Below are 26,375 nucleotides of genomic sequence, written 5' to 3' on the forward strand. Positions count from 1 at the left end.
TAATAAAGTCGTTCGGCTGCTCGGGGGTGTTAAATACTTTAATACTGATGGTACTGGGGACCAGGAGACGTACGCAGGCAGTGTGTAGCTTCTTCCAAACAGGGCAGAAACTCCAGTTTGGCTTGGATTCGCTGATTCGCAGCTGCGTTAGTTAGTCAGCTAGCTATCTCTATATTTACCAGACCGCCCGTCAGTCAGTCCGTCCGTCCGTCCGATGGAGGCTTCAGTGATGATTGACCCCATGTGAGAAGCATCTATAGCTGAATGATTTGGATGTAATGTCACGGATGGCCTTCATCTAAAGGAAGCTAGATAGCTAGCTATTTTACCTGGAGTCGCCATGAAAGGTAAGCCCAATCAGATGAGCTACAGTCACACGTTTAGCGGTCGCCTGTTCGCCGAGTCCAGCAAAGTTTGAGCCGCCCGTGTTTACCTGTCTTCCCAGTCTACCTGGCGGGGGAAGTAGCTAGCTAGCTAGCTAACGTCGCCGCACGTAGATTTATTTTGCATTGGAAAATGTTGGTTAAACGTTTTAAACATTTTCACACTGATTTTAGTGTAATTTGGAGCTTTTCCCCAACTTTCCCACAACAGTATTTGACAACTGCCGGACTTGCTAACGCTAGCCTGCTAGCTATAGTAGCTAGCTAGCTCTTCCGCTAGCGGAGACGAACTACAGCGCTAGCTGCTGCTTGCATCGCTGTTTTTGACTTCTAAACTAACTAAAACGAACTTAACAAAATGTAAAATTCATCCTGGTCGCTTCCGACAGCCTTTGTTAACGTAGCTAGAAATGCAGCTAGCTTTCTAGCTAATCGTGTTGCTGTGCCTTCGTGTTTTATAGCTAGCTAGCTAGCTAGCTATAACCTGACCCGAGCTAGCACTAGCACTAGCTGTCCTACCAGCAGCTAGTTGGGGTTTGGTAGCTGTGAGTTGATGAGAAAAGTGTCTCAGAGTTACAGAAGAGATCATGTTGAGTAAGAAAGATGTCGTTTTTATCAGAGCATTGATGTTCCGACCGATTGTGCTCGGTTTTGCTGGGGGAAAGTGCACGTTAGCTTCTTAGCCACCCAGTTTCAGACGTTAGAAGTTAGCTAGCTAGCTAACGTGCTAGCTTGACGTTAGCCTGCCTGCTTGTCAGACAGCGAAAATGTGGCCTGTTTACAGTCTGAGGTAGAAATAATTCCTCTGAAGAGGCTCAGATTGTAGATGATTATTCATTTGCTCGTCATTTGACCTGTATCTAAGTTTTACGACTTGGCAGTCATGCCCTTTGATTAACGTCGCAACGATCAGGCACCACCTGTGGAGGAACTGAGAATTTATGTGTGTCCAAATATTTATGGACACCCTTTCTAAAGAATGCATTCAGCTATTTTAGATTGCACCCATTTCTGAGACAGATGTGCAAATGTGTAGGTTCAGCTTGCCTAGCCCATGTAAAGTAGTAGAAGTATTGGCAGTAGATTAGGACTCTCTCCCAGGGGGTAAACATGAACCTATTGGCACCATGCCTAATGTCAGGCCTTGGCTAGAGGGGTATAACGCCCCCCAGCATTGAGCTGTGTTCTTCAGAATGATGGTTGGGTCTCCATACAATAAGTTGGGTGATGATCATCATCATCCAACATCCTAACCTCACTTACACACTTCGGATACTGAGTGCAATCAGATCCTCACACCAGTGCTCCACAGTCTAGTAGAAATCCTTCACCCCTGGACTGTGGAGACCGTTACTCCACCAACAGCAGACTGAACTCTCTTTAATACCTTTGACTTGGGAAGAAACCATGAACAAGCAGGTGTCCCTATACTTTTGTCCATATAGTGTAGCTGTGTATCTTTTATGTTTTGTCTAAATAGCTTCAAGTAGGCATGGTTACATGTATGTATTCCCCTCAGCAGTTTAACAAGGCTGGTTTTAATTTGTAGACACTAGGCAGGAGCCTTTACCTTTACCTTCACCTCGTTTACCCACCATCTAAAGCCTTAACGGAAAAAAAGGCAGTGCAGGCTGAAGGGGGTCAAAAAACAGATGGCACCTTAATACTGTGCGTTCAAGACCCCCGAAGGCGAAAAGGCGAATTTTCGCTGCAAAAATGAAAGTTAAATGCTTGCTGAGTACATATGCCAGACAGCTGTACATTCCACAGCCCCCCCACACACACACGCCGAATCCCCCTTTACAAACCAGTCAATATTAAACGAAAAACAAAAAATATCTGTGTTTTCTTAGTTGTGACCACTCGCAGAGTGATGTAAAGTGCTTTTGAATTGTTGCTGTGTTGTAGTGCTGCCGGCATCTGCCTCACGTCTGTTACTAATCTCCAAGAAATGTGTATGCATTCCAGATGAAGGTGCCTTGAGGGTGAGGGTTTTGAAATATATCTTTTAAAAAAAAAAAGCTAAAGTTTGGGTTTTTGTTTGGTATAAATACACATCAGCGATAACATTAACACCACCGGCCTAATATTGGCCAGATCCCCCTTGTGCCACCTCAACAGATCTAACCTTCGAACCAACCATGGGCTTCCGAAGGTGTCCTGTGGTATCTGACACCTAGATGTTTGCAGCAGGTCCTTTAAGTCCTGTAAGTTTTCAGGTGTGGGGCTCCGTGGATCTTGTCAGTGAGCCTTAGGTGCCCAAGGCGTTTCACTGGTTCACCGGTTGTCCTTTGTTGGACCACTTTTGTTAGGTACTGACCACTGCATACTGTGGAACACCCCACAAGACCTGTTTTTTGGAGATGTTTTGACCCAGTCTTCTAGCCATCTCAGTTTGACCCTTGTCAAAGTGGCTCAGATTGCCAATTTTTCCTGCTTTTAACACATCACCTTCAATAACTGACTGTTCTGTATACAGATGTCACTATAGTTGATGATAATCAATGTTTTACACTTCACCTGTGAGTGGTGCTAATGTAAAGGCTTTCTAGTGTTTGAGAATGTTGTCTATACAGCTGTGTGGTGATTGCCCGTTATTGCAGACCGAGTACTAGCCTCCTGCTTCAAAGGGTGATGAGTTATAACATCATCATGTAACATCAGCATGAAGTTGTAACAGATTAGTTGGGAACGTGCGTGAGGTTTCCAGATTTTTCCAACTTAACACCTGGTTTGGTTCTTTTGCGTTTGAGAGCATCTTGTCCTAAAGTCTGATGGTATTGATTGAGCGTTTTGTATCATAATTAGTAAAACTGTCTATGAAGCTTGTTGTTTTACTTTCCTTAGTCATATGATACTTTTGTTTATAGTCACATTGAATTATTCATTTTTTGGCCTTAATATTACTCGTTTATATTGGTGCCATCTGTACCACTTTATTTTTGCTAATTTTGGAGCTTTTAGCATTTTAGACCAGAAAGATCCGAAAAAAGAGAAGAATGAATATATGTTGATGGATATTGGATGTGCTGAAGTTCTGCTGCAGTTCTTGAAGTTACTCAATTTCTTGGTATATATAAAACCTGCTACTTTTGTACTTGCACCGGAGTTGTTTTATGATATTTGAAGGTATTTTAACCTTTCCAAAAGTTATTATTGTGCAATAGTAACAATACTGTTTCTTGAGGATGGGTTTAGTGTACCGGTCTCTGAATATAATTATGTTTACACATGGTCACTTTTTGTCTTGAGTATCAGGATTATATTATATTAAATATCTGGATAAGGCCAAGCCACATAAAAATGCAAGTGTAAACGCACCCAAGACTCATTTAAACCAGATACAACCAGAGCCACATTATAGCAGTGTAAGTGTATGTTCTTTTCCAAGTCACATTCAACAACCAAAACCTCTCCCAGTATAACTAAAACACCAGTAATAATTGCTATGCAACGAGCATACTTTCGTAAATGCATATGGCTGAAATCTTATGAGGATACACTCCAGATACTTGTCACATAAAGTGACCAGGTGTAAACAGGGTCACAGATCATTCGTCCTGGTCTGGAATGTGAGCTGTGAAGGTGTGTTAATTCTGTATTTTCTGATTTCACATTGAAAACCAGACTATTTCGACATTCCTATTTCAATGGCCTGGCTACATTTGTAAGTGTTTCAAAATGGTTACACCTACAGAGGTGGACAATTCAGCCATTTCTTTCTGCTTGGAGCTCTCAAAAGTCAGCTGATCCCTGTAATCAGGTTTCACCGCAGAAGTTCCAGTTGGAGGTGTAAGTAAAGCTGGTGCATCACCCCTCTGAGCTCAGCATGCACCAGGACAGTCTTTGATTGACTGTAAATTAGGTGCATATTCCCTGTAAAAATACAAGGTCTGTCTCTACATGCACTGTGCAAGTGATAACGCAAATGGAAAGACAGGAATGCAACAGTGCCAAACCAAATAATTGTTAACAGAGTAGGATTGAGACGTTAAAAGGTGATTGCGCAAGCTGTGCTGATCTCTGAAATCAAACTGAACATTTCACACCAACATTGTGGTTGTTTTGTTCTCCAGCTTGCCAGTTCTGTTTGAATATCTTGTCATTCCCAGCCCAGGTTGAGTTGCCTGGAGCCCTCTAGGAGTGTATTTCAATCTCAGCAGGAGACAGGATCAGATTGCTCTGCGGAGGCTGTGACGAGGTGGCATTGGGGAGGAAGGTGGTTGTTGGAGGAGGTGGGGGAGGTTGGTTAGATCAGATTTCACATCGCTGCCTGTGTTCTTCAGCCCTCTGCACCTTCTAAAGTCAGGCCCCCCTCCACTCCACCCCACCACTCTGGCTAACAGTGGAGACAGGATGGCTGAGCAGGAGAGGAAAACATTCACTCCCTTTCTTATATCATCTACCTCAGGCTTGAGCCTCGTATGCAGCATAAAAGCATATCTTCCTAAACCGTGCGACTGACCTGTTATCACCCGAGGATAGATTTGGGATGGTTTCTAGTGCAGGGAGAAAGGTGAGTGCAGGTTATTTGCTTGTCTTTTTTTATATTCACTTTCTCTGATAAAAGAAGCGATATTGTGAAGCTGTTTAGCAGAAAGCAGAATGCATTACCTCTTCTGTTAGGAAGTGGTCTCCATGTATTGAATAAGTCCCCAGCTGTCCTTTAATGGTATTGATCTTGCTTTAAATACTCTCAGCTATCAGAGTAAATTATTTAGAGCGGCACCAGACACACAGAATGCGAAGATGCCTGGAACCTGGAATGGGTTGTTTATAAATAAAAGTGACTGAAGGGTCATTTTAGGCCATTTTAGTGTGATTGTAGGGTCCTAGGACATTGACGCGAGTGTGGATGTTTTTTTAAGGAAATCTCATGTGATCAGCTTAAAAGAAGGCTTTTTCTGTCACCTCTGCTGATATGATACAAGAATGCTGTTCAGGTAGGGTTCAAATATTGGATAAATAGGGGGGCAAAAAGTAAATAGTTTACTTTGACACTTAATGTAACCTCTTTTACTTCTATATGTTCATGTAGCAGAACAGCAATAGACACATTTTAAAAATGCACAGTTGGCTCAGTATTGACTCTCTCTGCACATATAGCTTTTTTTGCCATGTAAGGCAACATGTCCTGCAGACTTTCAACAGCAGTGACACTCTGAGTGGGAGTAAAAAGAGCTTGCGATTATGTGCTTTTCTTCTGGATGTTTTGTATGTCCTTGTAAACCTTGTGGTTTTGTCTGTGCTGGTTTAACAGGACTTTAAACTCTAAAGTCAGAAAGCATCATGAACTAAACATGTTCATTCACTGTAATGTAAATTTTTAAGGATTCATACACTCCTAGAAATTGGGATCCTTAAGTGTTTTGTAAAGGTTGTGGTTCTATGAAGAATCATTTGAGTGTTGAAGTGGATGTTTGCATGATTTAATGGTCTTTTGGGTGCAAAAAGAAGAAAACCCTCTTTCTTTTTAGAACTGTTTACTGGTACTCTATAGCTCCAGAAAGGGTTATACCATTGTATAAAGTCAAATAACCCTTTTCGTTATCATATAGAATCTTTTTACCCGGGCCTGGTGCTCAACAAGGTGTGTTTTTGAGTTTGTCTTCGTTGGCAGTGGTTTTTGCTGTGCAACTCTCCCATGTATGCCATTTTGGCCAGTCTATTTCTAATGGTGGAATCATGAATACTGACTTAGGATGAGCAAGGCTGGCAGTTCCTTAAATGTTCATCTGGGTTCCTTTGTGACTTCCTGCATTGATGTGTTTTTGAAAGAATTTTGACTCTTCTTCTGGGAAGATTCACCTCTGTTGCAAGTTTTCCCCAGTTGTCTGCAGGTTTACAGTCCAGTGAAGACGAAACACACCTATCAGTTGTTTTAAGACTGCAGTAAAATGAATAATATGCAGATATTTTAGCTCAGCAGCCTAGAAGTTTTAAATAATGTGGATGTTCAATTGATCAGTACTGCAGTCTTTACACTCTTAATATTGAACTTTTAAACCACGTAAACCAAATGACCTGAACGCAACCATTTACGATGCCTAACCAAGTAATACAAATTCTGCCAACTCTTTTACAGTGTTTTGTCTTGACAGTTCTGTTTCTTTGTTTTTGTTCTTCTTCCTTTTGCAGTGAGAATCTAGGTGGCACCTGAAGAAGCTGTGTAAATCTGAATGAACTCAACAACCTGCCACTGTGTTCACCGCATGTTTTGGCAACATGGCTCAAAGAAATGGATGCATCATTATGGTATGTAGACTTCTACTCTGTAATAAAGATGGTGTAAATGAAACAGTTATTATATTTTGAGCTCTGGACTTCAAACTGAGTGCAATTCAGTGCTTAATACCATCTTCAGGTCCTCAAAGGTGTCTTGACAATGAAAGAGGAACTGCAGAAATCACTAGGACGTTGCAATGTGTTACAATGTGTTGTGGTAGGAGTTTTACAAGCTCTCAAGGCAGTTTTGTGCTTTGACTGCGCTAATGGTTTCTTCAACTCTTATTTTTTTGGGGTATAAGAAGTGCACCACAAATCTTCAGCAGAAATAAAATTAAGAAGGTGCTCAAGTTTTTGTGGGTTATCTGAAATCAACACTGTTCAAAAGTATACGTACACACACTGATTATTAATTTAGTGGTGCTTAAAGTATGAAGTATGAAGTATGATCGTGTACATACACAAGTCAGCAATGTCTCTTGGAGACATTTCTAAACAACTCCAGATTCCAAGATCATCAGTTCAAACAGTTGTTGTAAGCACAAGTTACTGGGGGTGTAGCCTCTTTGCCAAGGTCTGGAAGAAGACCCAAACTGTTACCCTTAGCGGAGCGGAAGACGATTCAAATGGCAAAGAAAAGCCAGGAACCATTGATCCACATGGCTGTTATGAATTGGAAGCTGCTGAAGCACCAGTGTCGCTGTCTACAGCCATGCGAATTCAGCATTGCCATGGAGTGAGAGTCCGCTGTCCAAGAAGCAGAAGAAGCTCCTGCTCCAGATTTGACACCTAAAGCTTAACTAAAGTTTGCAGCTGAGATCATGGACAAGGACAATAACACACACATTGGCCTGCCTCTGTAATACGAGTAACCTTGTAAGTCGTTCTGGATAAGAGCATCAGCTAAATGGCATAAATGTAAATGTAACCTTAACCCTTCAGCTCGTCAACTTGGACAGAATTGGGGGAAACACCAGTGCTGCTTGAATTAAGAGGGTCCATTGTATACATCTGCACTCAGACTCTTAGGCTGCCTATAGTAATGACCATTTCACTCCCAGACCTCGCTAAGAGGTCACGTTGCACCCAAGTGCTCCACAAATTAACTTTTGTTCCTTTCCTGCTGCGTATTGTGGTCATAAAACGCCAATATGCTCATTTCTGCAGCCTTAAGGATGCCTGGTCAGCTAACTCTGCAGGAGGCAGTGTTGTGATGATTAATTGTATTGGCTAGTAGAGAAATGGAGGGCCAGAGATGAGAAGGAAAAGGAAAAGGGAGGATGATGGAGAGAGAGCTGGTCAGGGGGCACATCTCAGTGTGCCTCAGTATTCTTATGCTAATCCATTCCCGGGATGAGGCGCAAAGCAGCCAAACGGACAATGGCAGTGGAGCCAGAAAGTCTGCCCTGCAGTGTAGCAAGCCTTGAAAGGCATGTCGGGCAGGACGCCGACACAGAGGGAAGGTAGCCACAGCGCACAGTGCTGCCTGCAAGGAGGGGCCCCAGGAGGGACCAGGGAGCCAGGCCAGGCAAAGAGTGGAAGGTCTGGATAAACACCAGACCAAGCTGGGTAGTGGTATCAGCTGAATGAGATGTGATATTTATTCAACACATGCGCTCGGCTGTGCTTCTGCGTTCTGTGTTTGTAATAGTTTTTATACTGTACATGTAAAACAAGCACATAAATGCACAGTTTTTGATGGTAATGTCTGAAAGCTTTTGTAAAAATGCTCTTCAAGGGTTCTTTAGTAAAGGCAGTGGTTCTATAGTCATGTGAGAAACTTAGGACACCCTATGAATGTCAATCTTGTTTAGAGAAGCTGCATGCAAATCTTTAAACAAAATGAATTCTGGGTATTCCATGTCCACTCAGATACATGGTTCATACACTCCTTCTTGGGCTGCAATGTGGGATGGCTATAATATGGAATATTATATATATGGAATTAAAATTATGTACCTTTTTTTTTTTTTCTCCCTCTTTTTCAAAGTAGTGCACTATTTAGTGAATAGGGCGCAGTTTCGAACACAGCAGATAAATCCAAAAGTTATAATAGTAAGTTATAGTAGTAATAGAACACATTTGGTGTAAACCTAAAGCAGCATGTGGGTGGAGATGACGTAGTTTATTGTATCAGAGTTGAGATGAGACCATCTGTCCAACACTGCAACCAATTCAACGTATGAAATTTTATAAACTGTTCAGTGTTACTTATATATATGTAAGCATGTAGAACACTGAATTTTATAACCAGCCAAAGTGTGGGAAAGACCATATTCCTCCCTGGGGCTGGTTAGACTTTAAGAATCTACTCAGGTGTGCCTTAGTTGTACAGTACAATACCCTCTTTGATTCTGCTGCCATTTACAGAAATGTATGGCGCCTCTGAATGCTCAATTTCCAGTAATGTATAATAAAACCCAGAACTTATCCTAATTCTGCGTTCAGTGTGCTGTAGTCTGTTTAGAAAGGTGCAATGAATGAGTGATGAAGTGTTTGTTTACCTTTTGTTCAGTTGTTGTTCAGCCTAATTGTAAGCTTTCGAGTTGTATTTTGCAGTTGGTTGTTCCCTAAACTTGTGCTTGCACTACCTAAAATGATTTTTAGCCCCTTTACATGTATAAAAATGCAATAAGACTAATTGGTGTTCTTTAAGTATTGACAATATCCACAATAAGAAAGAAAAGTGTGCTGTTGATAACTTTTTATCATACGATAAAATATTGTCATATTGACTATTTCAACGGAACTTCCGTTGGCACTTTGGTCTTTTTTTCCCCAGACAGTCTTAAGCACGTTTTCCACCTGATGATCAAGGGCAAATTGATATTGAATGTTTTCTGTTATTGTAAAAGACACTTGACCTTAGTTACCCTGATGTACTGCGTAGGTGATATTGGGTTTCTGTCTTTTTGTCTGATACATTCCTTTAACACTCAAACATTTCTTTCACACACACAGTAGGTGAGCTTTTTTGTTTTCCTTTACAGTAAGCAGTGTCTCCATTTAATCCAGGGCATGTCTGTGCTGGCAGAGTCCTCCATACACACTGTTTGTACAACATGTCAGTGAACAGTTTAGTTGTCATATGTAAATGTGAAATAATTCATCACCTGCATAACCTTTCATTTACCCAAGGTAATTTATTTATTTATTTATTTATTTTTTAATGGGGGATTGGCCTTCTGTTGTATGTTTAGGTAGGGGTTTGTCTTGCAAACCAGATGTATCTTTAGAGGGTCTGGTGTTTGTTGCTTTTTTTTTTTTTTTTTTTTTTTTTTGTGTGTGTGTTTTTGCTTTGTTTTACCACATGACGCAGCAAAAATCACCTTTTTTGACAGAAAGAGGGCATCTGACTAATATGCACAACAACAGTAGTGTTTTTACATGGTGTGTAAGGGAAATGTTATTAATTATAATGTTCAGTAGCTATTCGCTGTTGCCAATGGCATTTTAGCTAAAATTGGTAATATCCCTCCGTATTTAAGCCTGATCCAATTCCGATCCTTTGTTTTTGCCACTGTGTTAAAGCTCTGCATCCTCTGGCATCCTCTAGGCACTATTGGTGAACCTTATTTGAAGCTCAGTGTTGTGATGACTATTCTAATAAAGAAACAAAGTTTTATTATTCTGCAATGTGGGACTGTTTTACAGTGGAACATGAAAACTTCTGCTGCTTTCATTGTCCTATTACCTATCCATCACAGTTCTAATGCAAGGAATCTGTCGAAATTGAAGAACAAGAAATTGAATTTGTGCACACATGAGAATACTATAATGAGGCAGTTCCTCATGGTGTGTCACAGCTGCACGTTAAATACACATGTGCGTGCAACACACTGTGGTGGCAATTCATGTACACAATAAGATGCGTAGAAACACCTGAAGGTGCCCAAGCAAATATTTATTTTTAATCACAAGCCTAGGGTAGACACTCTTACCAACCAGAGAGTGCTTTCTGAATTTTCAGAGCTGTGTGTGTGTGTTATTAATGCATTCCTGAATCTAGTTAACAGTAAGCATAAAAGCAAAGCATTAAAATATGATGATAAAATAGATGAATATAGATCTACATTGATGCTCTTATTTCTTTGGTCCATATATGATCCCATCCTGCCTATGTAAGCCATTATTGTTAGCATCCCATATATAAACCTAACCGTCTTTATGTTTATCCTACAGACAGATATCCTCTATAGGCAGAGCAGGTTTGTTTCAGGTTGCATCCTATTGTAACTTGTCCAAAAGGAAACTGACCATAAATTCTAGCAGGTGCTGCTTAATACACTGTCAATCAAGTTTTTACATGTATTTGAACAGCTATATGTAATGGTATATATGCAGAGGGATGTCTCAAGGGTGTTGGAAAAATATACATATGCTTAAATATAAAGAATATTTACAGTAGTGTAAAGTCAAGATGCAAAAGTGCAAAAATAAGACCTGTTTGTTTCCTATGAAAGATGTGCAAAATATATAAATGAGTTTTGAGTTCTGCCCAAGAACAAAACGCATAGATATGAAGAAGTCTTGTCGAGGGTGGATTAGTGAGTATTTATTTTTTACTCCCTCGAGTTCTCAGATTTAATCGTCTCTCAAGTTATGTCAGATCAATAAAAGCCTGTTGCGCTTCAGCTACATTCTCACTAGTGTGTCTCAGGAAAATAGTTGGTCATTTTGACTCTGATTTCCAGCTGTATTTTAATACTTGACCACATGTCTGAATACGGTGCGAAATACTGTCACCATGGGTAATTTTTTCCACATCTGAGTGGATCTGGTTGTCGTAAATTGGAATTTCTGTCAGGGTGAATTATTTCCCTGCTGGTAATTCATACCAGTGTTGGAACCAGTTTCGTAAAAAAAATTGCTTTCTTAAATTCGCTGATGGGAACCGTGTATTTTCTGAAGTACCTGGTTACTGCTGTTGCTCACTCCTGCCACTTCTGGTTGCATCTGACCTACTTGGTGAAATTGGCAAAGGCAACCAAGATGCACGGTTATTTTATTTTTATTTTGCACTGATGCTGCATATGGTTGTTTAGTCTGCATAGTTGGAGCTGGATAATTGAACTCCAGTCTGTCATAGGGAGAGTGGTGTTGTTACTCCAGTGGTTTGTGATCCACAGGTTGAAAACCACTGCTCTATATGTGTTTTGCTGATTTTTATGATTTATTTATTTATTAATTTATTCAAATTGCCTTGTCCCTTTTAAAGTGAGGGCTTCTTTCTATTCTTCCAGGTCCCGACCTTCACCATAGACTTTAGCTCCCTAATGGTAATTGATTGTTTCGCTGTGTCTTCATCAGCAAAGCAGCATACACTCTCTGGCCCATACAGCCATGTTACTTGGCCCTCTGTGAAGGTGCCTTGATGGCTGTCTAGTCCCCTTGCCTTGAGGAGGCCCACTTTGTTGCCTTGTTATCCAGTCAGGGATGTGTGAAAAGTGGGGCACAGGTCGGGGCTCTTTGTCCCCCTTGGGCAAATCAAAAGTGACAGACACCGGCCCACGTCGCCACTAATTTGTCCCCCCCCTCGCTCCCTCGGCAGAGGCTCTGCTCTCAGCCACTAATTGCAAAGAGACATACAAGCCTACAAGAGAACAGACACATCATGTTATTAACGCTGGATAGGGCCAGTGCGGGTAATTGCGGAACATCCTTCAACAAATAATTTGGGCATGTTACGGTATTCAAGAATAGCGCCAGTCTGACAGGGGTTGTGGGGTAAAGTCTGGGGAAAAAAGGGGGGGAAATCAAGATATGACGATGGGCAGTGTTATAAAATAAGAGAAAAAGACTGATGGATGAAGGGTCTAGCACCTTCTAGAGAAGGTGTAGAAGTAATGTTTTTTTTTTTTTTGTCTATCCATTGTAGTTATTTGTAAATGTGTATGCTGTTATTTCCTTGAGCAAGATGCCAAGTCCTCCAAGTTCCCAGTAGCTTAAATAATTTTACTTTGGGTGATCAATAAATAAATGTCTTGGTATGGATTTTTGTTTCTCTTGTTTCTCTAAATCCAAAGACAACGGCATCACCAAAATGGAGACAATCAATAAAATCGATCATTTGTTTGGAAAAGGGTTGCATGACTAAAAAATGAGCTATTTTTTACAAGTGTATAATATTACCATCAAGATGTGATTAGGTAAAAGTGGTCCATTTGTCAGACTGTCTTTTTAATTCTAAAGTTTTACCTTATCCATTCCAGCTAACATTGTGGACTTTATGATGGATGGGATTTGCATAGGGCATAGCTAGGGACCAATGCATACTGAAGCTAGTCTCTACTGTAACTTCTTATTTCCTTCTTATTTTTGTCCAATTTAAGGTTCAAATCAACTGTGATCTTACCTTTAGCTTGAGTGTTGAATCTTGAATGGCAGATTAACAACTTTCTTACCTCTCTAGCCAGTTGGGGGTCATTTGAACTGTCTTTTGCGCTTGTTAATAATTGTTTAAGTAATATGTTTGAGACCTTTTTGTCCTTAAAAAGTCAAAGGTGAGGTCTACAAAGGGCAGGCGGTATTGTTGGAGTTCTTGGGCAAGACTCCTAACACTACATTGGCCCACCTCTGTAATACGAGTAACCTTCGCTCTGGATAAGAGCGTCAGCTAAATGCCGTAAATGTAAATGTTGGACATTGCAGGAGGACCGTATCTGGTTTTAAGTTGAATGTTTCTGATTTAGTTTTTCTTTGTCTTTTCTTCTTCAGTGCCGTGGAATAGAGGACCTTGTGAGGACAAAGCTCTGAGTTTCTAGTTCCATCACAACCTCTTCTCTCACCCTCTGCAGTAGTCTGCTTGGAACACCACTACAGGTCATCGAGCCACATTTTAAATATCTCAGAGCGCCAGGGTACAGAGCAGCGTGGGGTCTGACACACCTGCAAGCCCTGGTGGTGGTTTACCAAAAGCTGCTGTTTGAGAATGACCCGGTTTCATTTTTTCACAATCGTTCTGGCTGGAGTCTGCATTCTTCTGTGTCCTACAGCTGAAGGTAACTTTTCTTTTCGTTCCTTTAGTGTATTTAGTCTAATGAATGCTGGCCAGCTTTGCATGGATTGTCTCATCAACTTACTGTACAATCAGCTGGTTACTCTCAAAGTTACAAATTTTATTGGGTCAGTGCTGTAATGATTACACCTTTGTTTCAATATGTCCTTTATGTAGCTCTGTGTAATGATCTACAGAAACTCTCAGCTGTCTAGGGACATAAAGAGAGCAGTATTGTTCTGTCACTTTACTAAAGATGATCAAATAATACGTCCATCTGAAATTTTATCATTACTGAAGCCGTAGCCAGAGAGTCTCCAATGAAATGATTTGATTTTAGACTTTTTGAGTTCAAATTGCACACTGCACTTGTATCAGAAACCGAATACGGTTGGTGTTTTATGTCCTTTGTTTGCTTTTAATATAGCTTAGTTGCCATAGAGATCTAAGAGAGATGTGACTGTGGTTTAATGCCTCAGTGTTTGTGGGTTCTTCCTTTCTTTCTTTCTTTCTTAGATACGTGTGTGTGTGCGCGCACTGGGATGTGCAGGGAAACTGATATCATTGTTTGCTAGAGGTCAATAAAAAGGACTTGCTGTGCTACTGCTCCCAGGAAAGCACAACAGCGCCAGTCTCTTAACCTAGTACCATAAACTCACCTGAAGCTGCTGTAAAGAGGAGCTTATCAGTCATGTAAAAAGGTTGCCCCTGAACAGTCTGTGAAATATACAGAAACAACAGCAGCTGATTGCTCTGAAAGCAGTGTTATATCACAGAGATATGTTAATAGGCTGTGAAGCTGATGGATGTTTTGAATAGGGCCTTATCGTATGATCCGGGCATTATGTTATATATGTAGACCTAGTGTTTTAGACATGCTCATTGACTTGCTCTCATTTATGACCTTCATTTCTATTGATTTCTTGCACTATAACATTGTCAGGGCATTTCTGTCTGTTTAATCGTGTAGAAATATTTAAATTGGAGTCATTTTTGCCACTGTTTCATCAGTTGTTTTTGACCCTGGTCAGAGCCTTGTTCAGGGACTCAAACCATGGCTTTTTCTGCAGTCTTTCAACCAGCACCACTACAGGAAGCTCTTGGACTGATTGTTGCTGCTCTCTCTTCCTTTTTTGCACGTTCACCATTTCCTGTATAACACTGTCAGACTTGCTCTGGGGCAATTGACTCTTCCCGGCCATTGTTCTCAGGAAATACGCACTCTCAGTGCTTTCATTCACTTTCAGTTCACTTGAGGATGAATGAAACTAGGGCTCATACTGAGATTAGCTCAATTAATAAGATGTCTTTTGATCTTTAACACCTTGCTTCTTGTCTGAGGTATTGGTGCGTCGGCTGCCTCAGAATTAAGACGGAACCCCCATGCTTGTTAATTAGCCTGTGTTTCTCTGTTATTTGCTTGTTGTTCACGCGCGGGACATTTTAATGAGCCGTTGCTGTGGCAGCTTCTTGTAAAGTGCAGCTACTAAGTAACACTGTTTATATTTGCCTCATTTCAGCCTTTTCCAACTCTGGAGTCTTGTCCGTTCAGAAGAACTTCATAAAAGGTTCATTTTGCCCTGAAGCCATGTAAAGACCTACAGAGAAAGTTAAATCTCAAAACAGGCTGTTGGATTACACTTGTCTTATAATTCCATTTTCCTTGACTCATCAGAAATGGCTCAGGTGAATTTTATTTCCTTAAACTCTGTAAAACCCTGAAGCTTGAATCACACGGTCACAGGGTGGGAAAAGTAGAGCCTGTTTATTAGCGGCATTTGCGGGAAGTCGAGTAACCTGGCTAATGAGTAATTTCTCACACACTTAACTGGGCCGTTGTCAAGGTCAAGACACGTTGTCTGGGCCTCTAGATGCAATTTATCCACTCCTTAAGAACACCTTGTGAAAAGTTAGGCGATGATGAGGATGTTCTGCTCCTGTTTTGTCTCCCAATTTGATCCAAATGCCTTAATTTTGAGGAGCGACCGAACACGTTCAAGCCAGTGTGCAACCGTATCATGCAATATGTTAATCTGCTAATCAATACTACATTAAAATGACTTGATACTTAAAGTGACATGTAATACCTAATAATTTTATAGTGTAGTATCCAGGGTTTCGATTTTAGTGCACAGTTAAAACATTGGTTTAAAACGGAACGTTGCTGAAGCATGACTGTCATGGTAGGTTTAGTAGCTCTATATTCACATTTTACTTGCTTATTGTTTAGAGAAAATGTAGCTAGTTGAAACATGGGAAACACTGACACTGCAAATAATGCAAAATAATGTTTTTATTTCCCACTGCTATTTAGCTTCTAAAAACATGCTGTTTCACTGCTGCAGTTTGTGACTCTTTGTGGCATGTCATCGCTGTTACGCGAAACCACTGTACCTCTTAAACAGCAGCTATACGGGAGAAGGAAAAAAAACCCTTTACTGGAAATCAGTGTAAAAAGATTGTATTTCAAGTAATTTCTAATCATTTCTATTGATCCATTCATCATGACATGTTCACCCAGTGTAAAGAAGAACTGCCAAATTCACATCATTTTAAGACGTGAACAGTTGTGATGTATGGATTCATTGGAAATCCTGTATCAGAAATTTATTGGTTCTTATTTCTACTCTTATTTCTAGTGTCTTAACTTGTGAAATGCTTTTCGGATAGATAAAGCACATCTATGATTGTTATTGTTTCATTGTCAGTTTTATGGTTTTGTTTAAATAAAAAAACATTTTTACTAATCAAAATACTCCGTAGATAAATATAAATATATAATTAAGTACTGGTTCAAAATTGAGCCTAATTTAAAAACTGAAATGATCCCAGAATGTATTGAAATATGTTGACAATTTAGAATACATGAAATCAGCACGAGTATTGATAAGCATTGATACCATCATGTAATGACAGATGAGCTCTCGTGGACTGCTTTGTTTTTCCATTCCGCGCTGGACAAATGAGACATGCCTCCTAATGTCCTGTATTGCTTTAAGAAAGCAGCTGTGTGTGTGTGTGTGTGTGTGTGTGTGTGTGTGTGTGTGTGTGTGTGTGTGTGTGTGTGTGTGTGTGTGTGTGTGTGTGTGTGGCAGTAAGTGAAGAGGCTCATTATAGGGGGGGAGGGTTCTTTGCCAGACCTCAGACTCCGCCATGACTGCAGGCAGAATGAAGCACACATGTGGATATGGAGGCCGGGAGCTCAGATGTTTCCTGGCAGCCTGACAGGCATCCAGCTCTGTCTGATCGGGGCCTTGAGCTAAGAAAAACATCTTCACTGTTGTCAGCTTGAAAAGCTCTGATGAGGTTTGGTGTTGAGAGGTGCTAACTTTGTCAAACTGCAGTCGTTCATATGTTGTTTGTAGCTTTCACAAAGCTTGCTGGTGTTTCCAAAAAGTGTCGTCTTCATTATTGCTGTCGTCGCCTTCATGCTTGTCAACGTTAGAGTGAATGTAACCTTGTATTTTTTGGAGACACTTTCAGGGCACTTTTAGGTCATGACTCTGATCGCAGGCCCCAAAGGGAGAGTCAAGAAGTAGGGAGTGGGAGTCCGAATCAGCGAGGGAGAGTGGGAGGCCTTTCTGGTTTCTATTTGAGGCCTGGCTTGTTTGATCCTCGTCCAGGCCGTTCCTTACTCTAACTTTCCACCTCGGCTCCATGCTCTCTCCTGGACTCGTCGGGCGTAATCAGGGGGACTGTTTCTCTCCGCCTGGGATCAAGGCCATGTCGTTGCTTGCGTGAGGATTATTGGTTAGCTCAGTTACATAAATGACTTCCTTGATCTTGTATAAGTCTAGACAATTTAGCATGTAGTTTGTTTTTCTGTTATGGGACTGTGACATGGGAGGCTGTATAAGAGATGAACCCACATGTACAAAGTGTCTAAAGTGGATTTTCAGTCACTTTAGTTTCAGAGTTCTTGTGGACTTGTGAAACATCATCAGTAGCAGCCCAAGTACTGATTTATTTAAAAGTTTGCTTCTGGCCAAGTACAATCTAAATGCCCTGGTTGTTCTTGCTCTGCCTGTGTTATCGAGGATACACCAGGGGGTGACTTGTGTGGACTTGAGACAGCCAATATCCCAGAATACATTTCACACCAATCTCATTCTGAAAGTATTCATTTTTATAAAATACTGTTCTCTGGTACCGTAGTCTGAACTTGGCATACTTTCTATCCAGGTGTGACTAGGTCAGCATTCTACCTCTTCAATGTCTAATACATAGGACCATGCATCAGAGTTGTCTTGGGACGGTAACTGATATTATTCAATATGACGATTAATTACATTTCTAATGTTATGAAAATGATTGTCTTTTTGCTTTCTGGCTTTCACTAGTGTTTGAGAACAGGATTGTACACTAAATACACACATGGCTATAATCAGTGTGTTTACATTTTTAGCAGACACTGGTATCCATAGCTGTTTATACTGGTCATGTCAAGTACTTTCTTTAACTGGGAACTGCTGATTGCCTGTTCACATTTAATCATGTGTGCTGAGTATCAATATCTAGGAACTGTTCATTAATCAGAACTATTTACCTTAAAGCATAGTTTTTTGTGTACATAATTACATATCACTCTACCACAACAGGCAGTAGGCGCCCACAAGTAAAGGATCACATGGCTGAAACAGATGAAAGGCGCTGTAACTCTCAATATGAGTTACTTCATACTGTCGTGAACATTGTTTATCGCAGTAATTCTTTGTCTAAATTTGGTTTGAATTTGTTATCGCCCAAGTCTTCCATGGATGCGCTCAACACTCCCAGCAGAGCACTGTGCTGAATGCTTCATTACAGCTTAGTTTGTAATCTTGCTGCTTTTTCCCCTGTGCTGATAGACTTCAAAGACAGGGCCTCGCCACTTCATGATTAGACCAAATGTTATCAGTTCATCTAACTGCTGTTTCCATCAGCTCATATTTTCTCAGGGTGTTTCCTTTGCCTGATTATTTGTTTAATTGTAGAAGTCTTTCTTTATGTGCTTTCTTGTAGTGTTCAGCAAGATTTATTAATTTCTATTAGAAATTATTTGGTGATACTTTCTTTTGAGGGGTCCTTTGGAGATTTAAATTATCAGTACCATGTCTATAACATATCTGTGAAGTAGCAGTAGTGGTACATCGAAATGGTGCATTGATATGTTACATAAACTAGACCTTGTATTACTTCTGTTCACCTATGTTTTATTAACCCTGGTCCTGTTTTCAACCCCAACCCTTGCCTCAATACAAAAACCTATACCTAAACCTAAAAACCTAAAATCCTAACTCTACACTTAAAAGTGAAGATGATTCAAAGAATTTGAGCAAGACCCTAGAAGAACCATATTTGTAATAGAGATGTGTGAGCGTAAAGAACTTCCCTTGATGTAAAGGTTCATTCACCAGTTTAAAGGTTCTACACACACACACACACACACACACACACACACACACTGTATGGATAAAAGTATTGAGACACTTGCTCATTCATTGGTTCCTCCAAAATCAAGGGAATGAAAGGGTGTATCCTGCTTTTATTGGAGTAACCGTCTCTACTGTCCAGGGAAGGCTTTCTTCTACATTTCATAATATTGCTGTGAGGATTTGATTGCTTTCTGCAATAAAGAGCCTTAGTGAGGACAGGGTGTTGGATGATCACCACCCCCCTCATTCAGACAGTATTGGCTGGAGCACCATCATTCCAGAGAACACTGTTCCACTGCTCCTTATGCTTTATGCCCCTTTAGCCCATGCCTGGCATTAGATTTGGTGCCAAGAGGTTCATGTTTATCTTCTCCAGAGAGTCCTATTCTACTGCCACATTGTTGCACATCTGTTTCAGCAATGAGTGCAGCTTAAAGTAGCTGAATGCATTCATTAGAACGGGTGTCCACAAACATTTGTACACCAAGTACCAAGTATGAAAAGTGATACTTGTGTGGCATCACTCAAAGAACCATGAGAGAGTGTAATCTTAACCCTAACCTTTACCTCAGCCCAAAACCTCTAACCCTGGTTCTAATCTTAGACTTTTATTGACCTAGGCTGTTTTCACACCTGGTCTGTTTGCTGAAGTTTAAGTAACCCCCCCCCCCCCCCCCACCCCACCCTTACCCCTGCTTTTATCTGAGAAGTTAACATGATAGTTTACATGACATAGTTGCTATGTTAGCTTAATTTCTGTAAGCACATCTACATGCTTCACAGACATTATCAGCAGAATAACTGCTGTCTATTTGCATAGAGTAATATTATTGATCATTTGAACTGTACTGCGCCTGGTGCTTTTTGTTGAACGGCTGTAGAACCACGACCATTACGTTCTTTGTGTGTGTGTGCAGTATAAAGTGAATTATAAACTGAGTCCAAGTGCAACAGAGGCTTCTTTATCTCCCTCGGTCACAATTTAATCACTGAGTCCTAATAGAATTAGCTCCAAGAGTAGAATCCAGCCAGAATTCCAGATCAGCAACAGCAGCAGCAGCACATGGATGGACAAGCCAGAAAAAGCCAGAAGACAAGCTGGTAATGAGATCTGAGAGTGGTATTCAGCTGATAACCAGAGCGCCATGTTGCTGTGCTTCGGAGTGCCTCAGACAGTGGCTCAGGGAGTGATCAGCTGTCTTAGCAACAAGTCTAGACTAGAAAGACCGGAGTAGAGTCATGCTTCAGAGGAATCACTTGTGGCAGTCACAAGTGTGTGCACGTGCACACACACACACAGCAGTGTGCTGTACTGCCTTAGCGTATGGTATAACACACTGCCATCTAAAAACTGGATGAAAAGGTGGAAATGAAGTAGGACTAAGGGAACAGGCTCTGAAGCAACATAATGTGGTCATATCTATGGAGTAGAGATGGATGTGATTAAAGGATGATGTCATATCCTTTAGAGCCTTGCATTGTAGTCAAATTACAGCCACCTCAGCCTCTTAAAGGCTTCATTATCAGCAGGTCAATACCCAGAGCCTTTAATCCAGTCTGTTGGGGATTTTATGCCCTCAGGAACTAGATTTGGCCAAATTAAGCTACTCGAGCTTCCATTTTCACATTTTGAAGAAATTTGTTACACGTTTGTGGTGTTTTGACTGGCAAGAATCATGCCAGTCACCTACAAAGCCAGTGTCTGGCCAAGTTGCATGATGTGCACTGATGTGTAGTGCAGTAGAAGGTATTCAACAACCATATGTGGTGAAGTTGGAATGGAATATAAAATATTTTTTATTTTATTGTTTAATGTTTTACCTTTTTATATGTAGACAACGTATTGTTTTGTACATCTTTTGATTACCTTTTAAAGAAAACTGACATTTAATTCCTCCAAAAGCCAGAATTATGGTTTCTGTGGTCGGTGCAAAATGTTCTCTTCTCTTATGTTCCAGCAGCTGGACAGAACCCAGACCACGTCCTGCAGGGAACGGGTGTGAAGCATGGCCCTGACTCCAGAAGGCCAGGGGTGGATTCGACTGTGGAGCCCGAGGACGCGGCACGCTTTCTCAGCTGCTACTGCTCGGGCCACTGCCCGGAGGATGCCAAGAACAACACGTGCCTGTGAGTGACCACATGTGCATGTCCATGTGTACGTGTGAAAGACCCAACCGAAACATTCCTTCTTAAAGATCCAAATCAGACTTTTCCTTATAATGATCTGTTGACATTTCAGGACAAATGGCCAGTGTTTTGCCATTATTGAAGAGGATGAAAATGGAGATGTTTTTTTAAGCTCTGGCTGCATGAAGTACGAAGGCTCACATTTTCAGTGCAAGGTAAAAGCGAGAGGGGTTGTTTTTGTTGATATCCATAACAGCAAACAGATCTTTTATTAAAATAAAAATAACTGTAATGATGTGGAGTAGTATATATTATTTAACAGCAAATTAACTTTATTTCCCAGGATTCGCAGTATTCACAGACAAGGCGAACCATTGAATGCTGTCAGTCTGACTTTTGTAATCGGGATCTGAAGCCTGAGTTGCCTCCTCGAAATCCAGGTGAGATCATCACTGTTTTGACCACAACGCTCTCTCAAAGCCTTTGCACCTGTGGGCTAGTGAATGCTTCTTGTGTTGGCTGTACGTCACAGGGATTCTGTGGCCTTATGTGAACAAATTCAGTTTCTGTGCTCTTAAAATTTTGTCTGACAGCAGTTCCCCTCCCCAAAACAGACATTTACTCTCAATGAAATTAAGGGTCAAGATTTCTCTTGACTCTGTGTATTGACTTTAGAAATGTGCTCTAATCACTCTGTTTTATAGAATCGTTCTTTGGACCTCATTGGTTGGCATTCCTCATCTCTGTCGCGGTGTGCTGCTGTACTCTCGTATGCATCACTGTGATCTGTTACTACAGGTAAGGCACAGCTGGCTACTACTGGTACACACAGTCTTGCAGGTATTTATTTGTAAAAGTTTGAAATTGGAGCAGTCATTGTATCCACTGTACAATGCATGATTTGTTTGCGTCAAATCAATTTTAAACATGTGAAGATTTAAACTGGGCCTGGGAAATGTCCTAATTATCTGATATTTCTAGCTTTATTTACTCATATTTTTGTTTTTCAAATCAGAAACTTTAAATAGACTTGATCTATTTGAAGGATATTGCCCAGACTAAGCTTTTGTGTCTTTCACTTTTGATTTGATTAGATGGATCATTCCTGACAGTGAAAAGCTAAATTATGTAATGTATATATGTGCAATCACTGAGGCTGCTGCATCTTCATCAGGTATAAGTGGCAGACAGAGAGGCAGCACTACCACAGAGACCTGGAACAGAATGAAGACCTCATTCCAGCTGGAGAGTCTCTCAAAGACCTCATCAACCAGTCGCAGACCTCAGGCAGTGGTTCTGGGCTCCCCCTGTTGGTGAGCAGCTTAAAATGCACCCTTGAAAGTGGTATATCTGACTGTGCCATGTTTTTGTTCTTGTTCTAACCCTGTGTGGTTTCTGTTGTCAGGTGCAGCGCACAATCGCAAAGCAGATCCAGACAGTGCGTCTGATCGGGAAAGGCCGGTACGGTGAGGTGTGGCTGGGGCGCTGGAGAGGGGAGAAAGTGGCAGTGAAGGTGTTCTTCACTCGTGAAGAGGCCAGTTGGTTCAGAGAGACTGAGATCTACCAGACTGTACTTATGAGACATGAAAACATACTGGGTATGTGCATCTTGACTGTTGCCTGTCCAGTAGGTCACTAAAGTGTTTGTTTTTAAATGTTGGTTTAGCAGAAAAATTTGCAGGCCCCCCATTTCTGAATGTTATAATTTTCTTTAACAGGCTTCATAGCAGCAGACATAAACGGTACAGGAACCTCAACACAGCTCTACCTGATCACAGACTACCATGAGAATGGCTCTCTGTACGACTACCTGAAGTTCACCACCCTAGACACACAGGCACTGTTGAAACTAGCCTACTCTGCAGCCTGTGGCCTGTGCCACCTCCACACTGAGATCTATGGCACACAGGGCAAACCTGCCATTGCTCACAGAGACCTGAAGAGCAAGAACATCCTCATCAAGAAAAACGGCACCTGCTGTATAGCTGACCTGGGACTGGCAGTCAAATTCAACAGGTTCTTATGTTACTCACTTTTAGGCCATTATTTTTGTCAGTATTTGGTTATATTTAATTTACATGGTACATTTTATAAAGGTAAAGGTGCACGTATTTGTCACTGTACAGTGTCCTCCGCATTTATCATTTTTATTTTTGAGTCAGCTTTTTAGGTTTAGGCAACTTTTACTGTTCCAGCATACTGAACAAGATATTTTTTAGATCCAGATCAACATATGATCAGCATGTATTTGTCTTGTCGTGAATTTTAGAAAAGAAGTTTAGCAAGCTTGTATCTGTCGTGTTGGAGTTTCTCTAGCTAATTTCTTCTTCTGTCTGTCAGTGATACTAATGAAGTGGACGTTCCTCTGAGCACTCGCATGGGAACACGCCGCTACATGGCTCCAGAGGTCCTAGATGAGACCCTGAATAAGAACCACTTCCAGGCCTACATTATGGCGGATATCTACAGCTACGGCCTGGTAATATGGGAGATGGCCAGACGCTGTGTCACAGGAGGTAATGATTAAAAATGATGTGGTGAATTTGCTTGTATTTATTTATTTATTTTCCCTTTTTTTCCCGTAACCACAACACAGTAGTAGTTACCTCACTGGTTTAGGGTTTCAAATCAGTCAAAACTTGCTGGAAGCAGAGATATCCTTAGAAAAGTCCTAGTGCAGATGTGCGGATTTTAAAAGAAGAAACTCTGGAACTTATTGTGGGGTTACTGTTCTCAGGTATAGTTGAGGAGTCCCAGCTGCCATACTACGAGATGGTCCCTCCAGACCCTTCGTATGAAGACATGCTTCAGGTAGTGTGTGTCAAAGGCTTGCGGCCAACCGTGTCCAACAGGTGGAATAGTGATGAGGTGAGCGGAAAGTATTTTTCTTTGTTCTTTGTCTTCTCTTTGTTCTTTCTCTTTCGTAAGACAAGATTTTAATAAGAATGAATGATGATTAGTAACTTATTTTGTTTCTTTAGTGCTTGAGGGCCATGCTGAAGCTGATGTCAGAGTGCTGGGCACACAACCCTGCTTCCCGCCTCACCATTCTACGAGTCAAGAAAACACTAGCCAAAATGGTAGAATCACAGGACATTAAAATCTGAGCTGTAGCCTAATTGGCGAGAACAGTCAGCATCGTGTGACTCGTCCCTTCTAATCACTAACGTGCCCTCTCACCTGTGGAGATGGTAGCGTGAGAGACCGCATCAGGTGATGCCCTGCAAAATGAGGATTGTAAGAGGTCTGAATCGGACGCTGAAGCGCACTCTCGGTTCAGGTTTATGCCGTCTTTGCCCCTTTTCCGCTTGACCTGTGGAATTACACAGCCATTTTTGCTTTCTGTGAAAGCTGTACGATTGTGGGCTTTGAAAGAAGGTGACTTCAAACAGATTCAGACTGCTGAGATGAATCCTCCAAAAGATCTGTGAACTGATCTTCTGCCTTAGCGAAATTCACACCAAGCCAGTTGTTTTTGCGTCAGACGTGCATTTGAATCTTACTTTCTGGGATAAACTTCAATTCCTGCCATATGGAAAACTATTCATGATTATTTGCAGAGTAAATATACAGTGACTGTAATAATGTAATAATGTGTAAATAAATTTATAATATTAGACTGTATGACAAGTAAATAGAGTAAGAAATTATTATAGTGGTCCAAAGGGCCACAGACTACAAGTTTTAGATTGATCCCCGGTTTCTATGTTTAGTTGATAAGACATGTTGGCATCCAGCAGTCAGCATTTACAGCTCTAAGGTGTTTCACACTGGTTACTTTGAGAGGTACTTATAAAAATACTAACTTCAGTTATACAGCTAAATCTTCTTTCTGAGAAATTATTTTATAGTAACAGTTAAGAAGGGTTTTTTTATTATTATTTTAAGGTTCAAGATACTAAATATACACCCTTAAAACACCCCGATTCCCACCCCAATCATTGCTTAGTGCCACTGAAAAGATTGGTAAAACCTCTACTCCTCCCAACAAAAACAACACAATAGACACCATCCACAATAGACACCTTTCCATTCTTTTTAATTAAATGGTCTCTGCACACAGAACGTATATTTATCAAGAGTGCCAGACTAATTTTGCTGCTTTGTCAAAAATGGCCAACTTTTTTTTTGTTTGTTTGTTTTTGTTTTTTGTTTTGTTTAAATGTGCAAAAAACTCTGAAAAATAAACGACAGACATCCAGAAATACTATTACTCTTCTAAAAATATAATGGAATTTGTGACTCTGAAGAGTATACTGTATGTCTATAAATATAGTCTTCCATACTCAATATTCAAAAGTTTGGGCACCCTTAGTTAAGTGACACAATTCTTGATTTTCTTGCAATAAGCAAGTTGCAATAAGCACATCCTCTACAGACACTTCTGCATATTGTAATACACAATTACTGTTTATTTGCTTAATTTAAAAAATGAAAATTCTGTATGTGCAAAAGTTCTTGTACATTTAATGTTATATATTATTAAATTCAGCAGATAATCTGAAATTTTGCTCTAAAAATAGCAAAACGAAAGGGAAAACAATTTCATGTAGTGAATTAGTTCACTTATTTACACCTAGATTATTAACAAAATATATTCTAGTCTAAATGAGCACAGGTGGTCTTGAAAAAATCGCATCTTGAAGGTTTTTTATAAATGTATATATACAAAGATATATATACTATATGTCTCAAACAGTTGCTGTACAAGTAATTTGTGGCCTAAAGCAGAACATACGAAAGAGCATATCAACAAGTGATTTTCGGCCATGTTAAAGGTTTCATTTCTTGAATTTATCCAAATTAACCCTTTGCAATTGGCATACCCTCAGCACCTCCAATGTAAGGGCTGCGTTACTACATATGCATGACGCTTTCTAGTCTTTTTTTTTTTTTTTTTTTTCCCTCCCTTAAGTCTGTTTTTTTTTCTGCTTCCTTTCTGTGAAATTCTGCATCCTTGGAGCCTTCACAATTGAAGTGATGTAGCATCTGTGAAATGGTGTACATATATAAATGTGCTTTGCCATAGCATTACCCAGCCCTTCCCACAGGTATATAATACATAGCTACTAAAAGAGAACATCCTAGTATGTATTTATCGCACATTTTATATAGCTCCTAAGTTGAGTGGGTGCCTTATGAGTTTGCCAAGAGAATACAAATACCATGTGTTTCATGTTTGTCTGATGTATTCAGTAAATACTCCATTTTACTACACAGGTCTGTTGA

General features: G+C 40.5%; 1 protein-coding gene across 3 annotated transcripts; it reads left to right on the plus strand.

Moving 5' to 3' along the window:
* Positions 1-26,365, plus strand: bmpr1aa (bone morphogenetic protein receptor, type IAa). Of its 3 annotated transcripts, none has more exons than XM_072678389.1 (13): positions 1-347; positions 6,522-6,638; positions 13,326-13,609; positions 20,978-21,146; positions 21,259-21,361; positions 21,490-21,586; positions 21,851-21,944; positions 22,321-22,459; positions 22,552-22,744; positions 22,865-23,162; positions 23,487-23,662; positions 23,884-24,014; positions 24,128-26,365. In XM_072678389.1, exons 3-13 carry the CDS (start codon positions 13,540-13,542, stop codon positions 24,251-24,253), a joined length of 1,596 nt encoding a protein of 531 aa, XP_072534490.1. In that variant the 5' UTR covers positions 1-347; positions 6,522-6,638; positions 13,326-13,539; the 3' UTR covers positions 24,254-26,365. The 3 variants fall into 3 exon arrangements, with proteins under 3 accessions (XP_072534490.1, XP_072534492.1, XP_072534491.1); XM_072678391.1 differs by having other exon boundaries at positions 20,981-21,146; XM_072678390.1 differs by lacking the exon at positions 1-347 and adding an exon at positions 4,616-4,899.
* Positions 26,366-26,375: the final 10 nt, after the last annotated feature.

Source organism: Salminus brasiliensis, chromosome 4 (assembly GCF_030463535.1).
Source record: "Salminus brasiliensis chromosome 4, fSalBra1.hap2, whole genome shotgun sequence".
In the NCBI taxonomy this organism is placed as follows: Eukaryota; Metazoa; Chordata; class Actinopteri; order Characiformes; family Bryconidae; genus Salminus; species Salminus brasiliensis.